Source organism: Cryptotermes secundus, unplaced genomic scaffold (genome assembly GCF_002891405.2).
Source record: "Cryptotermes secundus unplaced genomic scaffold, Csec_1.0 scaffold605, whole genome shotgun sequence".
NCBI classification, from domain to species: Eukaryota; Metazoa; Arthropoda; class Insecta; order Blattodea; family Kalotermitidae; genus Cryptotermes; species Cryptotermes secundus.
The window spans coordinates 450,097-467,668 of NW_019722432.1; the positions used below are offsets into that span (position 1 = coordinate 450,097).

General features: G+C 40.8%; 1 protein-coding gene across 5 annotated transcripts in view; it reads right to left on the minus strand.

Annotated features, from left to right (window-relative positions):
- The window catches only part of LOC111861415 (RNA-binding protein Musashi homolog Rbp6), a gene marked incomplete at its 5' end in the record, with an annotated part of 815,587 nt that overhangs the window by 246,311 nt on the left and 551,704 nt on the right, over window positions 1–17,572 (minus strand). For all 5 annotated transcript variants that reach the window (XM_033750309.1, XM_033750308.1, XM_033750310.1 and 2 more), the window contains 1 exon segment: window positions 12,355–12,403. In XM_033750309.1, coding sequence (XP_033606200.1) covers window positions 12,355–12,403 — 49 coding nt within the window.

The window sequence follows — 17,572 nt, forward strand, 5'->3', positions numbered from 1 at the left end:
AAGGCCCATAGGGTTGTGAGACGTTGAGGGTCCCACATTATCTAGACAATCGGCTCAAAGATGGCGGTAAGGTTGTCAGCCTTACGCGCCGGCCGCGCTTTNTATTCTACCAGTCTCTTTACCCTGCTGATAAATGGTGCGTACCATCAGTCCCGCTGAGCAAGCGAGTTCGGCCACTTGCTTAGCGGTGTCTATAATGCTTCCCCCATCTATCAGAGGCCTTAGAGACTGTTGTAGGGCGGGAAACGTCCTGGAATTTGGCTCAGTGATCCCCTTTGGGGACATGCGTTTCTTTTACGTGCCGTAAAGTTACGACACGGGACATACAGCTTAAAGTCCCTCCCGGAGGACTTGTTCCCTGAATTTTTCCGCCCTTAAAAATTCGACGACCTCCGCCGGGTATTTGAACCCGCGTACCACGAGTCATGAGGTGGGAACGTTACCTCTAGACTACGGAGGCCGCTTGTGTTAGAGGTTAGTTGTACAAGAGATCTAAGAGTTCCTCTTCTGTTACGTCTCCGTGGATAACGCCACACAGGAACAGCAACAGAGGAACCTACTTGCCTCCTGTAGTCGCCGATCCAAATCTAAATTGCATAATCGGTTTGGATACCTTGTTCCATACCACCTGACTGTTCCGTTGGTATCCTCGTTGCACTCCCCCAGAAGTAAATGCATGCATGGCAGCGTAGTCTGTAAAACTGCAAGGTTCCGATCTATGATGTAATTTCACTGTCTTAACTAAGCTGTGACTTTCCACTCCAGGAAACACAATCGAGGGCTTGTACTACACCAAGTGGAATACATAATAAAAACATAAATGTGAACAAATTCTGACAACATACAACGCTGTGTAATAATACAACGCTCTACGTGGTTGGACAAATATGGGCATCATTCATACATTGACGTAACCTGCTTATATATCGTGCGTCTAATATCTCGTCAAATTGACCAAACTCTGTAACGACGGCTCTTCGCACGAACAGGACTAAGACAAACTGGACTTTAAATTTTTTTTTGTTCCTTGGCACTAGAGCCCCAGTGGGCCTAGGCCTACCACCACGAACTTCTCCCTTCACTTCGGTTTTTCTAGATCTTACACATTCGATAGGACTCCTTGGGCTGGTGATCAGCTCGTCGCAAGCCCTCTACCTGTACACAAACACAGAAAAACGCACACATACAAACTAAACATCCATGCCCTGAGTGGGATTCGAACCCACGATTCCGGTTTCCAAGCGAGAGAAGAGAGTACATCACTTAGACCGCTCGAATACCGTGACCGGCATAATTACATATACATAGAATGAATTAATTCAGCCTGCATGACATCACACGGTGTAAAACCTGTGACTGCCTGGTTGATAATCTGGATCAGTCGGTACTGGAAGCTTGTGGAATGGGGCACGAATATTACAGTGCTGTATATGCACGATGTGGCAGACAGTAATGCTGCCGTAACGTACTAGAGGCCGGGATGCCTCAAATCGAGCGAACTCAGATATAGCCGTACCCGTCCAAACAATGAGTTAATGAACAAACATTGCTCACGTAAGCTTGTGTATATATTGTAAGTACAACAACAAAAAACACTGTCAGCTGTTTCTGTCAGCTCGTGGTTTCACTGTCAGCGTTATCCATTAGACAAAGATCGTACAAAGAACGAGATGAAAAACAGTCAAAACTATTCAAGCCACCCCCTCACGGCCAAATTACAATTACTAGAACACAACATTGGTTAAAGCGGTCGCGCCAGCATTGTTCACTGTTGTACAGGAAAGACGGAATTGGAGATACGTAAATAATTGGGTGGTTAAGTGGGGGTAAAAAGAATAGGGATGGAAATTGATTGCGCAGACAGTGCAATGGACACATCGTGTTAGAAGACTTCTTCCCGAACATCAATTTACTCGTCATTTCAGCTCTCTATCATCCTTTAATTTCAATCAAATGACCACTAACTTCCTACACATGGGTGTTCTTTACGTAAATGTCATTAAGTGATTGTTTTTCGCTTTCAGATGTGTAATGTGTAAACGTAATTATGAAGAGTCATGGCGACATAACCATTGCATCTAGTGTGGAGGCTATGTCAATTCGTAATTATGAAGAGTCATGGCGATATAACCATTGCATCTAGTGCGGATGCTATGCCAATACGTAATTATGAAGAGTCATGGCGATATAACTATTGCATCTAGTGTGGATGCTATGCCAATACGTAATTATGAAGAGTCATGACGATATAACCATTGCATCTAGTGTGGAGGCTATGCCAATACGTAATTATGAAGAGTCACGGTGACATAACTATTGCATCTAGTGTGGAGGCTATGCCAATACGTAATTATGAAGAGTGATGACGATATAACCATTGTAGCTAGTGTGGAGGCTTTGCCAATACGCAATTATGAAGACTTATGGCGATATAACCATTCTATCTAGTGTGGAGGCATTGCCAATACGTAATTATGAAGAGTCATGGCGATATAACCATTGCATCTAGTGTGGAGGCTATGCCAATACGTAATTATGAAGAGTCATGGCGATATAACCATTGCATCTAGTGTGGAGGCTATGCCAATACGTAATTATGAAGAGTCATGGCGATATAACCATTGCATCTAGTGTGGAGGCTTTGCCAATACGTAATTATGAAGAGTCATGACGATATAACCATTGCATCTAGTGTGGAGGCTATGCCAATACGTAATTATGAAGAGTCACGGTGACATAACTATTGCATCTAGTGTGGAGGCTATGCCAATACGTAATTATGAAGAGTGATGACGATATAACCATTGTAGCTAGTGTGGAGGCTTTGCCAATACGCAATTATGAAGACTTATGGCGATATAACCATTCTATCTAGTGTGGAGGCATTGCCAATACGTAATTATGAAGAGTCATGGCGATATAACCATTGCATCTAGTGTGGAGGCTTTGCCAATACGTAATTATGAAGACTTATGGCCATATAACCATTGCATCTAGTGTGGAGGCTATGCCAATACGTAATTATGAAGAGTCATGGCGATATAACCATTGCAACTAGTGTGGAGGCATTGCCAATATGTAATTATGAAGAGTCATGACGATATAACCATTCTATCTAGTGTGGAGGCTGTGCCAATTCGTAATTATGAAGAGTCATGGCGATATAACCATTGCATCTAGTGTTGAGGCTTTGCCAATACGTAATTCTGAAGACTTATAGCGATATAACCATTGCATCTAGTGTGGAGGCTATGCCAATACGTAATTATGAAGAGTCATGGCGATATAACCATTCCATCTACTGTGGAGGCTATGCCAATACGTAATTATGAAGAGTCGTGCCGATATAACCATTGCATCCAGAGGGGAGGACCATGAAAATTTATGGCCGTATATCTATTATGTGTGGCGTGGAGGAAATGTCACTACCTGAACAACTAAAGAAAGAGAGAGTCATGACGCTATAACTATTATACATAATGCAGAAGAAATGCCTCTATTTAATTCTAGAATGCAGGAGTCATGGCAGCATGACAATTTCACGTTCTGTGGAGTAAACCAGCCACAGAAATTTATATTTATGTTAGTCTGAATTTGGTCTACGTTTATGTTCCTTTGCCTTCACTTTATAAATAACGATTTTCATTAACTTAATGTGTTTACAGTAGCTAATAATGAGTGCAGTTAGATCGCCTTTGAACTTAGTGAAACTCCAGTTCAAGAGAGAGAGACACACAGAATTGAGAGTGGTTACCAGAAGACATTTTCGCGACAAAGCATTCATTACGCGAAAGGGGGACACTGAAAGATCTTAGGTGGAGACCGTGTCCTGTCGTGACTTAGTGCAAGCCGTACTGTCTTGCAAACGGAGGTCTTCCTTGACGTAACGCAGAGGCAATCTCAAACTTATAACCAGGATAACAAATGTATCTTCATGCCCTGTATATGTCTCTATGGCACGGTTCTTAGTCACAAGGTAATTTAACATTCACGCTTACTTTAGACATATCATTACAAATCTCATCTTCTGAAACAATTTCACTTACTGTAAATATGTCTGAATGTTGCAGTATTTCTGCTTCATATTCGAGATGGCTGGGGTTCGAATGTCAGCTAAGGAGGCAGCCATATTGACCTAAACTTATAGTTGATTGATTATACTCAGTCACTACATGTACGACTGGAATATTACCTTATATGTTTCGTTTAGATTGTTATATAAAACCATCCTGCTATTACTGTCAATGTAACTTATTCAACTGACAAAGCATTACCCAACAAACTAAATAATTCCCAATCTCCATGCTCCAATTAACTTGAATGGGTGGTGTTTAAGAAATAACTCTTATGTAAGATTTGAGGCTTTCACGGCGGTGACTATGAAGAAAGCAGTCTTCTGGGCACCGTGTATATGTGGTGTTAACCGACGTTTCGGAGGAACGTATCGCCTCCATCTTCTGGGCAGAAGAAAAAATATAAGAAATATACAAGCGAAGAGACCGTGAGAACCGGTAAAAGTCTGCAGTCTGCTTTTACCGGTTCTCACGGTCTCTTCGCTTGCAGATTTCTTATATTTTTTCTTCTACCTTGAAGATGGAGGCGATACGTTCCTCCGAAACGTCGGTTAACACCACATATACACGGTGCCAAATCCAAGAAGACTGTTTTCTTCAAATAACTCTTACTTTAGAAATAATGTCGTGGCAAAATTAAAATCTTGCCAGTTTAAAGAATATAAAAACCACATCCTTTAAGCACAAAAATAGTCATTCGGAATCTGGTGCACACAGATTGATGGTCCTTGTTCAATCATCACTAAAATTGTGTATGTCTCCAAAACACCATTAACCCTTAAAAGCACAATCTCTATTACATGTACCATCTGCTTTAACATTACAAAATCTTTCCCACAGACTTTACTTATGAGCTTGATATGTTTATCAAAATAAACAACGGTTATATTCTTGAACAGTATTAATTGATGGGTCTTTGTGATGGAGATTATGTGCATTTTCTGTGAGGTATAAACTAAATCTAAAAAAATAATTAGCTGAATTTCAGGCTTCAAAGTGTAAAGTGACTGATCTTGTTTTACGGAGTCATTTGTTTACTTAGAGATAGAACTGAATATTTAAATACTCATCATATGAGCTTATGTCACGCATGCAATTAATTATGGATAAGTTACATTTACAAGTGACAGGAACAATGGGCTATTAATAATGTACATTATCCGGAACTTGTCATCGGAAGCGAACGGTCAGATAAACACATTGGTATTTCATTACAGAACTGAAAATGACACAGAACCAGGAACATCCGCCATGGGAAGCAGCTGCACAACCATGAACGGGAATTTACTTTAGTTGCCGGCCAGAAACCCTAGAGACAAAACTTCTGTATTTAAAAATTATTAAACAGTTTTCAGGTATTCTACTGGCTGAACATACTTTACAGATACACGAAAACGTGTTCCTGAAAACAGCAGCATTAAAATAATTAATTCGGACACCATATCCTAAATTCTGACTGGTGTTTTCAAGGCATTAAAACAAATTTGGAGTGGGCTTAACTATACTTGTGATATCCAGTTTAGTTAAAAAAAAAGGTAAAGTTGTGGGACTGTGAGACGTCGAGCCTCCCACATTTTCTAGAAAATAGGCTCACAGATGGTTGTAAGGTTGCCAGTCTTACGCGCAAGCCTACCTTTACCCCCCACATGAAGATTCCTGGTACTCGTTTCTGTTAAAGGCTGAGTCGACTCTAGGACCATAATGCGGCTGGAAGGATGAGGTAAATTTAAAATAAAAAATGCAATGACCTCATCAGGAATCGAATCCGCGACATTCCGGCTTATAGCATAGTGCCTCAATCAACTGCGCTACAGCGTGTCCCCTTCCAGTTTAGTTAATTTACCTATATTAAAAGCGAAAATACGTGTATTATCAATTAAAACTTTCATTTCAGGCAACATTTCAGACATATTGTGACGTATAGATCCATCGGTAGGCACGACTCCGTAAATAACATTCCCGCGAGAACCATCGCGAGCAGAGAAAATTTTACCTTTGCCTCAGGGCCATTAACCCATTAGCATAGAGAATATACGTGCCTTAGCCTATCATCAATTATAAACCAACAGTGAAAGAACTTTTTGGGTTGATATAGGGTACTTAAATAACATACGAGCTATGAGCAACCGTCGGACAATAGCACGCGGCCGATTATCATGTTAATTCTACGTAATCAGCCTCATAGCAAGTCCGTCTATGTAACCAATTAGGGCGGCGTTGCAGTCACGCTAATGGCCGCCATAACACACGACAGGTCCTTTGGGAATATGTATCCATGCAGGATATCCCAGTTGCATGGAATTCTCATCAAACGTCACCACTAACTCTGCGAAACGCAATAATATATTATAATAAACAATGACGGAGCTTCCTGGACAGTTATGCAACCCACATTCCAGATGTGTCTCAAAGGAATGACGCACTCTATATATATTAACGGTGCTTGAAAATAGGGGGAGGGGAATTGGGTAGTTAATGGAGAATCTACTTGCTAGAGCATCCGGACAAATTCCAATGTTACTTACTTACTTATGCAGCTGAGCCCTTCTTGAGGAGAAGCCAAATCTGCAGCTACTCAAGAATTTCCCAGAATTTTATGGAACCCGAAGGTTCATTACAGTGTTCACAAGAGCCCTCCACTGGTCCCTACCCTGAGCCACATCAATCCAATCCATACCATCCCATCCTATCTCTCTAAGATCCATTTTATTACTGTTCACCCACCTATGTCTTGGTCTTCCTAGTGGTCTTTTTCCTTCTGGCTTTCCCACCAATATCAATTCCGATGTTAGGAAGTAAAAAGAAAAGGCTTCTTCACAAGCACGGAGCGACTAACAGCAACGTTTCGGTATTTCTATCTTCCCAAGAATTACAGGGTATATAACAGGCAAATTATACGAGGGCTCTTCGTAAACTAACCTCTGGTGAGCTGTTAACAAAACAAGCAAAGAGAAAAAAAATATTATATACAAAAAATACGTCCATATGTAAGCTACTTCTCTGCGTAGTCTCTACCGGAATTGAGACACAGAACCGTGGATGTACAGCACGTGTACCGTCATTTCAGACAAGCAGGTTAGTGTGGCGGTAAAGCTTTACATTTGTACTCAAGAGGTACTACTACATACGAATCTTTGTCAAAGTAACCAATTACTTTTCATTATGTTTCAAGTAATTTTCCTCGGTCATATCAGGAGAATCGACGAACATATCCTCAAACAGGACAGGATACCTCGTCAAAATCCGTAACTATTCACCATTCATAATCACCTTTCCACCTCATTCATTCTATATAACTTCTGCATCAGTCACTGAAGCACAGTCAACAAATGTCCTACGAATAACATCATTTTATTGATTTACGAGTATAGTCGGTTTTTATTTAATTCGCTTAGTGGGGAGTGGAGTCCAACTGGGTCCACTCGGCACGGCGGCCACTGATTGGCCTATTGTAGCCTGCCCCGGGTGATTATGATGATGCAGAATTTGGTGGAATGAAGATTGGCAGGGGAAACCGAAGTACTCGGAGAAAACCCGCCCCAGCGACATTTTGTCCACCACAAATCCAACTTGACCAGACCCAGGATCGAACCCGGGCCGCCGCGGTGGGAAGCCAGCGACTATAGCAAGTTGGTTAATGCAGTTGAAGTGCTAATGTTGACGTACGTTAAAATTACGACCTTCGGGGAATCATGTACAAAAATTTCTGAGGAAACTGGTTTCTCTGTCTTGAGGACTCTGAAAACGTAGTAGCAAGTTTCTCGGAGACGTTAGCGCATATCTACCAAACTTCACGACGTTACATCCCAGAAGACCGCAATCCTGACGCTCAAAGACGCGAGAACCCCAAATCTCACGCATCTCAGGGATTCTTTGGTTCAGGAATTTATGGTACAAAGTGACTGCCTCGCAAGAGGAACCCTTCTGAACTGAAAGAGCAGTTAGCTGTGACATTTGGAAACTGCAGCAAGCGGGTGTAGGGAAAAAATCCGCCCCCCCAAATTTCGACATTGTCTTTAATAAGAGAAGAGACAGGGAGAAGTGGGGTGTTCTGCGAACATTTTCATCCATCGTGTCCGTTTCCGCAACCAATCCCTCATCCCCTTATTACAAACTTGGTTTTCCTTTCAAACTTGTCTCTCACGCAGACTACTGTGTGCCCCATTAGTTGTGAACATAAACAGACATGACTTTATTTTACACGACTCAAAAGAAAATGAAAATGGAAAATAAATTAATACTTTTTTTCTGTTTTCTTTTCAGTTATAAAGCTTGATGTATCCAACCAAGTGTAAGAAGCTAAAGTCTAAATTGGTACTTTTCGATTCCAATTATGAAAACACAACTGGGGAGGACAAATGACTCCCTACTAATGCACTAGGACAGAAAGTTATATACAATCTGCGGAGAATGCATTCGTATTCTCCCAGTACTTGGTATCAAAACCTCGCTACTTTGCTCAATTCAATTACATTAAGAAGGTGGAAAGCTGTAATCCATATTAAAGCTAAGTAAAGGCTTTTAGTTTTCAGAAATACGCCTCCTCGTAACCCATCCTCAATCTATGATAAAGAGTCCTATTCATCAAACAACGTACCACGAGGTGGTAGGCACTCAACTTCCTTTAAAGAGGGGCACGAACCAAACTGGTTCTAAAAATTTTAACAATTTTTTTTAAACCACACTTGTAAACTTGTAAACTTGTAAACTGTAATAATTTATAAATATTTTAATGTATTCATGCACGTCGCTGTAGTTAAAGGATCAGGATTTATATTCATGACATTGTGATGATACTGTATGTATGTATTGATATTGCCCAATCACGTTGTAATAGTAGTTCCTGCCCGTATCGACATATCCTTCTGAAGACGGTCTCTAGTTCGAAACCTGTCAAGAATGAAAGATTAAAAAGGGTATGTATGTGTGTGTATGTAGGTCGTATGCGTGTATGTATGCATGTATATACAAGTATGTATGTGTGTGTATGTATGTACGTATATATACATGCACGGACTACATTTATATTAATCTTAATATTCCTTTGCACTTTTAATTATAACCAGATGCAGTCACTGAGTTACACTGTAGAAACAAACGCAAGAGAAGAAAACAATTTTTAAAAATGAGTGGCTTAATAAATGGAAATAAAACATGATATTAAAATTAAAGTAGATACTCTGAGAAAACCCACTAAGCAACAACAGATCTACAATCTAATATGACAGACACAGAGACCATAACAATTTTACAAAGGAACCGCGCGATTGAGAGCACTGAATCAGCCCGATGCGCTTTTGCTCCTTCATGTTTTGTAGAAGAGATGTGATGTGGTCTTCTTTACGGTGCTCGACGTTGTGACGCACCTTCCTCATCTCCTCATCTTCCCTCATAAATTCCAGGAGACATTCTCTACCTCTTAAGACTCCCGGTTTGCTACTCCCCTCTGTCTCTGTCTTTTACCTTCTCCTACGAGCATGACAATGAAGACTAGAAATATGTCGAGATTTCTAGCAGCGAAAATTGAAATTAAATTTTCGCCCTTCCATCCTTTATATCATATCCATCATAAACACAGAGCCGGAACATATCCCTCTCAGAGACCAGAGCTTCTAGCGACAACTTCTTGGAAATGAAGAAAAGTAGATAAGTCTATTGCTCTGAAACTACAAATCCAACCAATTTTCGGTACAGTGCTCCAAACTAACAGTTCCTAAACTGTATTCATAAAAGTGTTACTGCAGGTTTCGCATATAAACTTATTTTTACGCACAGGGCAGACGATATTCTGAGTGAGAGTCTCCGTAGCACTTCTCTAAGCCCTATAACCAGGCAAACATCACTTCCTTAAAATATTTCCTAATTCATTCATTGTTATCAGTCGAAGGTACGAACTGATAGCGCCCTTAAATAAACCATGACAAAATAGAGGAGATAAAACAATAAAAGGAATGAGAAAAATAAACGAAAAGATTAGATTTTGTGAACAGTTCTCTAATACTGTCACGTGTATGATGGTAAAGCAAGTGTCACGTAACTTCGAACAAGGGCAAGAATAACCTTGAATGCGGAGAAGAAAAATTTCAGACTAGGGGTGGGTTCGAGGGTGTGAAAAGTGTCGGGCGGCCAGTTGTTTACTAGATCTTAGACATTCGGTAGGACTCCTTGGGCGGGTGATCAGCTGGTCGTAAGGCCTCTACCTGTATACAAACACTGAACATCCATGCTCTGAGTGAGATTCGAACCCACGATCCCGGCTTCCCAAAGAGCGAAGAGAGCTCATGTCTTAGAAAGAGCAGCTACCATGACCGGCAAAATCACGTACTTACTATTTATACTTTCTCCACGCGTAGTAAATGTTTCACCAACTCCATTCCCTCCCATTTAAAAGAATATAAATCTCAGTGTATTTCATCATACAATTTTATATAATCTTCTGTTACTTGTTGTTTAAGCATAAATATTTCCCTTAATAGTTAGGGCCCAAACGTACGTTCCTCCACAGACTAACTTTAACAAACACACAGAGCAGCAGGCAAAGTTGCGGTTAATCTGCTCTTGATGCAGTCCACATAGCAACGATACACTGTACTTCAGCTGGAAGGCTAACAACATGGGCCGAACATGCGACAGATTTTCTTGATACTGCGAAGTAAGCTTGCGGTAGCAGAAGGAAGACGTTACGCGGAGATAAATGGACGAAATAACGGCCTCCATTTTTATACCAGAAGCGATGCAATTTCTCTTTTCTTTTCCTTCTTTACAGTAACAAATCACAACTTTGAGCCGACAACCAAAACATAAAGCTTTGTTGTGGGAGGGGATAGTTATTAATAATGTGGTTTGTCATATGAAGCATAATGGGTGCGTGAACCTCTGAAATGTCTTACGTTTTGCTCGTATTATTATTGTTTTTGTTAATGTCATGTGTAGGATGGTACGCGTAACGAATATGACGGGTTCTAGTTCGGATGATCAGTTTTATTAATTACAATTAATACAGCACTATCGCTGATTTACACACTTTACAGTTCACCGTTGCACACGCATTAGGATTCTCAGTCTCCACTAGTCGTCTCCTGGCAACGGATCTAAACCAGCGCTTCAAACCACTATAAAGTCTTCTTGTTATTTCGTCTTCAATCACTCTGTACTCCTCTGTCCTAATCTGTATTCAATCATCACAGTTCACTAAGAACACTCTCAATTCTCGTCCTTGTACTCTCATCTGCTGAACCCTCCTGGACTCCTCACTAATTTAAGCTACAACAGGTCTTCGTTATATATAGGCTCCGCTCGGAGAACACAGAAAACGCAGTTCAATTGCCGCTTAGCGAAGACCACACAGAAAACAAGTCACGTTATATCTATGTACTGTTGGAGTGTGACGTCATTGCGCCTGCGCAGAAGTTTGTTTATCGAGCCGTTGCCTGGCAATGCGTTGATATATCACATTATTATTATTATTATTATTATTATTATTATTATTATTATTGCTAATGTGAAATATTTATATCACAGGTATAGAACTTTGTGCTGGGTTATACGGAACACAATAGTGCACATAACACGACCCGTTTTCATATTTTCATAGCACAAATCCGAATACAAAAACTTTCACACGTCCTGGTGCACAAGACGTAAGCAAAATGTCAGAGTATATGGAAAGACTGAGACTACACATCTACATATGTTCATCCAAATACAATAAGTGACGTGAAAGCGTGAACACAAGGGAAAAAGGAAGACGGTTAATTAAATCCCTAAATCTTATACGAAGTAGAGACATTCTGTTAGACGCAGCGGAAAAAGAAAAACTTTTAATTTCTAGGGATTACCGATTCCATTGACTTTATCCATCGTCTGGTATTCTATTGAAGCCACACTCAATCTTTATCCATCGTCTGGTATTCTATTGAAGCCACACTCAATCTTTATCCATCGTCTGGTATTCTATTGAATATTCCGAGCCAAGGTCAGGTCATGTGGGATTTGTGGTGGACAAAGTGGCGCTGTGGCAGAGTTTCTCCGGGTACTTCGGTTTCCCCTACCAATTCTCATTCCAGCGACTGCTCCAGATTCATCACCTATCGTCCGGGGATGGTACAATAGGCCAATTAGTGGCCGACGTACGAAGTGGACTCAGTCTCACCCCACCCTAAGAAACTAGCAAAACTAGAGGCACGGCAGTGCGTGTATATGTAGCCAAGTAACACGGTTCCACAGGTATGTAAATTTTTCAAATGGTGCTCGGATGTACAAGTTAGGAATTTGTACTCACCTCTATGTCTGTTGGTTTGTTTATCAAACATGAGCATAGCATCCTCGATCTGAAAGCAGAAAACAATCACATAAATAATATGCAAGCACAGGTCTCAGCTTGGTCACTTTCTGCGTCAAAGCCTGCAATAACTTCAGCTTTTCATAAGAGTGGGCATATATTTCCTCCTATATAACATACATAAGGGTTGCTAACGTTGTTGAAGATTTATTTTTCGAAAAACTAAATGTACTTTAAAAAAGGAAAGTCACCGACATCTGAAATACAAGTTGTGTACATTATTCGAGTACTTACGAATAGCTCTAAGTTAGGTTATCTGCAGGGCAACGCCATAGCTCAAGTGGTTAGTCGCCGGCTTCCAACCGCGGCGGCCCGGGTTGGATTTCTGGTTGAAAAAGTGGTGCTGGGGCAGGTTTCGTCCGAGTACTTCGGTTTCCCCTGCCAATCTTCATTCCACCAACTGCTCCACAATCATCATCATCTGGAGCTGATACAGTAGGCCAGTAGTGGCCGCAGTACCAAGTGGACTCAGTTACATCCCACTAAGAATAATAAAAAGGTAAAACTATCCCTGTAACAGACCGTGAAGGCCCACAGGGTTGTGAAACGTAGAGGCTCCCACATTTTCTAGACAATCGGTAAGGTTGTGAATCTTCCGCGCCAGCGACCCTTTACCCCAGGAAGATTCCTGGTACTCATTTCTGTTAGAGGCTGAGTCGAACCCAGGGCCATAGTGCGGCTTGAAGGATTTGGTCAGTTGAAAAATCCAATGACCTCACCGGGATTTTAACCTGCGACCTTCTGGCTTGTAGCATAGCACCTAAACCGCGTGGCCCCACTAATAATAATATTAAATAGGTTATCTGTATTGCTAAGTTATGGCTCTCCATCAGAATCTGTCGCTTGCTTTGCTCCTTCCTCACGAAACACCCAAGGAATACAGAATTTTTCTTAATGACGTAACGCTTCCTTGTAAGTCTATCGGCTGTTTTAATTTTATGTGTATTTCTTAATGACGGCGTCGGAACAGCTCAGTGCGCCTAGTGATGGGCTACTAAGAGACGGCTGGGGTTTGATTTCCGGCGGGGTAAAATTTCTCTCATCACAGCTTCCAGATAGGTTGTGGGGCCCACCCAACCTCCTGTGCAGTGGGTACCGGGGCTCTTTCTTGGGGGTAAAGCGGTAGGGACGTGAAGCTGACCACTGATGAAGCTATATCCCTCTCCTGCGCGTGTCTTCATGGCGTACTGCTTAATGAATTAAGCACAGGCGCAACTTAATCTTTTTCTTAATGATGCCATTTCTCTGTGATGCTGACTTCTTGTACCGTATCGCGAAGTAAGGTTTCAACGAAACTGTCCAATGCTGACCTCCAGGGTTTTCTATCCCTTATATTATATATATCCCTTACATACAGGGTGCTGCAAATGACTTTGATGAACCAAATCAATTCACGTCAAGTTAATTTTTAATTCCAGGTTCCTGGCTTATGCACTCGGCTAATCTTGACGTCTGTTCGCATGCCCCTAACAAGATTCCTCTTCATGCATCTATGTGTTCCTTGTCATCTCTAACGGTCTGCTGTAGAGAACTTCCCCTTTCAACGTATTAAAAGGTGCCACTGCGAAAAGAACCAGTTCTTACTGATTGCCCATACGCAATGCATCAGGAAGGGAACTTGACACTAAGCCAGGTTTGTCTGATTAAACCATACACAACCTACAATCCTTCTCTCAGTCAGTGGACTCGACAAAATCCTCTGCTTATTCTGGTGAGAACTATCTCAGGATAAGGCTCAATGATGGGTTTGTGTGTGAATATGGTAATGGACAATTCAGGTACATAAACGCCGGAAATTTCTTCACTCCCAGAGTAACTATCAACTGCTCTGTTCATTTACTGTTCATTTAGTTAAACCAATCCGTAAGTTAACAGCCCTCTTATTAACAAAGCAGCGTGCTCAGAAACTGGGTAAAGAAAATGGCATGGATTCTGTACAGTATCAAATTACCACACTACATTCTCTCTAAATATGCTTCTGGGAATCCCTTAATGTTGCGCCTGAACCTAACAAGATTCTAAAACCGTGAGGCGAGCTATTAAGTTAATTCTGAAAATTCAGATCATTCCAGAGAAGAGGATGAAAGCTACTCACACTGGACCAAATCGGACGTTCAATATGATGAGCCCGCAATGGCCATGTTAAAGCAAAATGAAACAGATGACTGCACCAAGTGGCGATAGTCCCAACTACTGCCCATGCCTTCAAGAACAATCCTCTAATTACTGCCGTGTAATCTAGTTCTCATTCTCCCTATCTCTACTGTCACAGAAACACATCTTACTTTTCCAATGTTCCATGAGTATGGCCGTTTTGAAATTGTACACTTCTCAGTACTGAAAATATTTCAGTGTTAAGGTACACAGTTATTATACAGAACTGCCCAACCTGTGTATTTCTAGGAACTTACTTTCATTAGGACAGTGAAACCACAATGGAAGTAGCCTATAGGATTTAAATTGTTTGAAATTCTGATAAGCAGAGGTATTCGAAAACGTACAAAGACCGAAGGTTACATTTATGAAATTGTTGTTGTTATTATTCAGACAAAAGCCATTATCAATCCACGAGGTTTTATTAACGCAAATAAGATACACAAAGCAATGCTTCTCAATCTGTTTTAGTAAATTACTATAGCTCGACTGTATCAACAAAGAGGTGTGAATTTTATAAGTACCTGAAAGGTAAGACGGCCGGATCCGCTTAATGGAAACGTGGATAAAAAGTTAAAATTTCAAAAAGCTGAAAATTATATCGGACAGTTTGCAGCAATATTATATTTAAGCATCCTGTTGCACTCTACACGATAAATGATATAAACTCCGTCCCAAGTGCAAACAATATATATTATATGTCTTTGATCTTGCTCTCTTCTACACTACATGTAGTGTAGAAGAGAACAAGACAGGCACACAGGAAGACTACATAGAGTAAGTACAAATAACAATATACACACATAAGAAAACATTACGTACATAAAATAATAATACGAATATTTGTATATTACAGATAACACCTGTACATTGTGGAAGAAAGAACTAGCCGCAGCAGCACTTTAGACATAGGGCGAGTAACCCTAACAATTTTAAATTTTAAATTTTAAATTTGGAAAAATTTTTAAAGGATTTTAAAATCATAACTAAAGATTTTATATGTGCTACTACAGGAAAATCAAATTTGACGCGTGCAATATAATCTATATACCAGACACATATCAACGAGGTAGATGTTGATAATACGAAGAAAATAACAATGTGTTTTTAAATGTTAAATTTTAGACTGGGTTCAATGTGGCAGCAACGTTAAGAGTATACACCTGATGATGGCCGATAGAGGCCGAAACATGTAGTGTAGAAGAGAACAAGATCAAAGACATATAATATATATTGTTTGCACTTGGGACGGAGTTTGCAGCAACTCATAAATTCGAATTAATCTGAATTAGCGAACAGTCCGAATTATACAACATAATTGACTGTAAAGATTTGTAAGTCGTAATTATTCTTAAAAGCGGAAAATTATATATGTTTCAGTATAAATTAGATACCTAATGTATATTTCAGAACTAATCTAAGGAAAATTAAGATCCGGAAAAAATTTTTCGAAAGCGATTCGGTTTTTTTTTTCAGTTCTTCATTAAAGCTTGTTACTAGCAACGAGGGCCGATCATAGTAGTCGCGCGGTCTAAGTCTTCGCTCGCTCGGACGCTGGGATCGTGGGTTCCAATCCCACACAAGGCATGAATGTTTGGTATGTGTGTGTGTTTAAGCCGTGTTTCTGTTGTCCTGTGTTTAGGTAGAGGCTTTGCGACGAGCTGATCACCCGTCCAAGGTGTCCTACCGTCTGTGAAAATGGATTATAGAACTGAATAAGAGGCCAAGGTCTTCAAAGAGCTGGAAGAGCCATTGGAAAAAAACATTAGGAAAGAGGAGGCTTGGACAATTAAGGCGCAGATTTTGTATATCATAATATAAAACTAATTCTTCTGAAGAAGGGACAAGTCACCGGAGGGCAGGTGTTTCTGTTCTGATAGTAACATATATACTCGTACATATATATCATTTTTACCTTTAGAGCTGAAAGTACATACATATATCTGTGGGTGTGAAGGCGATTTCTGTTTGAATTTCCTTGGCCTTACAGTCAATGAAGCACATCACGCCCCTCCATCTCTCTCCCGAAGCAAGACGGGCGTACTGCAGTGAAGGGAATAACAGACAGAAGACAACCTCGCATGGCCCATACGGTGTGAACAAAAGGCGAGCAAACTGGAGAATACAAAAACCGCCCGTGAAACTAATTCTACGGTTTGCTGAAGTTTACTGCTCAGTATTGGGAAGTACGGACAATTAGGACTGTAGTCTTCTGGGCCTGTGACCCCGGATAATAGAAGAGGTGGCCATCAGCGTTTCGGAGGATCATGCTGCCTCCATCTTTAGGGTAAGTGAATGTAGCGAGGCTGCAGTGATCAACGGGAGAGGAAGATTAGACGAAACTCGGTCCAGGGAAATACAAACTATGAATAGGAACCGCGAGAGGGAGAAAGACCCTTAAAAAGGATCTGACGATACTCAAAAGGAAGAAAGGAGGTAATACGCAGTGACAGAGAAGTGAAGAAAGAAGAGAAATAAAACGAATGAGATAAATAAGGAATGAACGACGTACAGAATGGACAGAGAGGGAGACAGACAAAATAGACTACATAACCTACATGGATCAATGGACATGGATGGACAGAGGAGACAGAACAAATTCGATTACAATTAAATTGGATTGCCGGATCGCTGGACAGACGGGTGGATGGACGGACAGTCAGAAAAACCGAAAGGTAGTAGGATCAGAGATTCTTACAGCGGTGAATATGGAGAAGTAGTCTGGATATGATGCCGTGTGATCTGGTAGATATTTATCAATATTCTGGAGTAACATCGTGCCTCTATCTTCAGGATAGAAGATAAGAACCTTAATAATGACGGAGGCTAATAACTTACTTGTATCAGTTTCGTGGATAATTAGCTAATTAATTAGGTTGTTACCATGATAGTTGGTTCCAAAGGCAGTGCTCCTGATTTGCACTCCGGTGACCAGTTCGAATGTCGGCTGGGGGGACAACAATTCTGATTGAAGTTTATCGTGGTTTTGTTCAGTCTCTTGAGG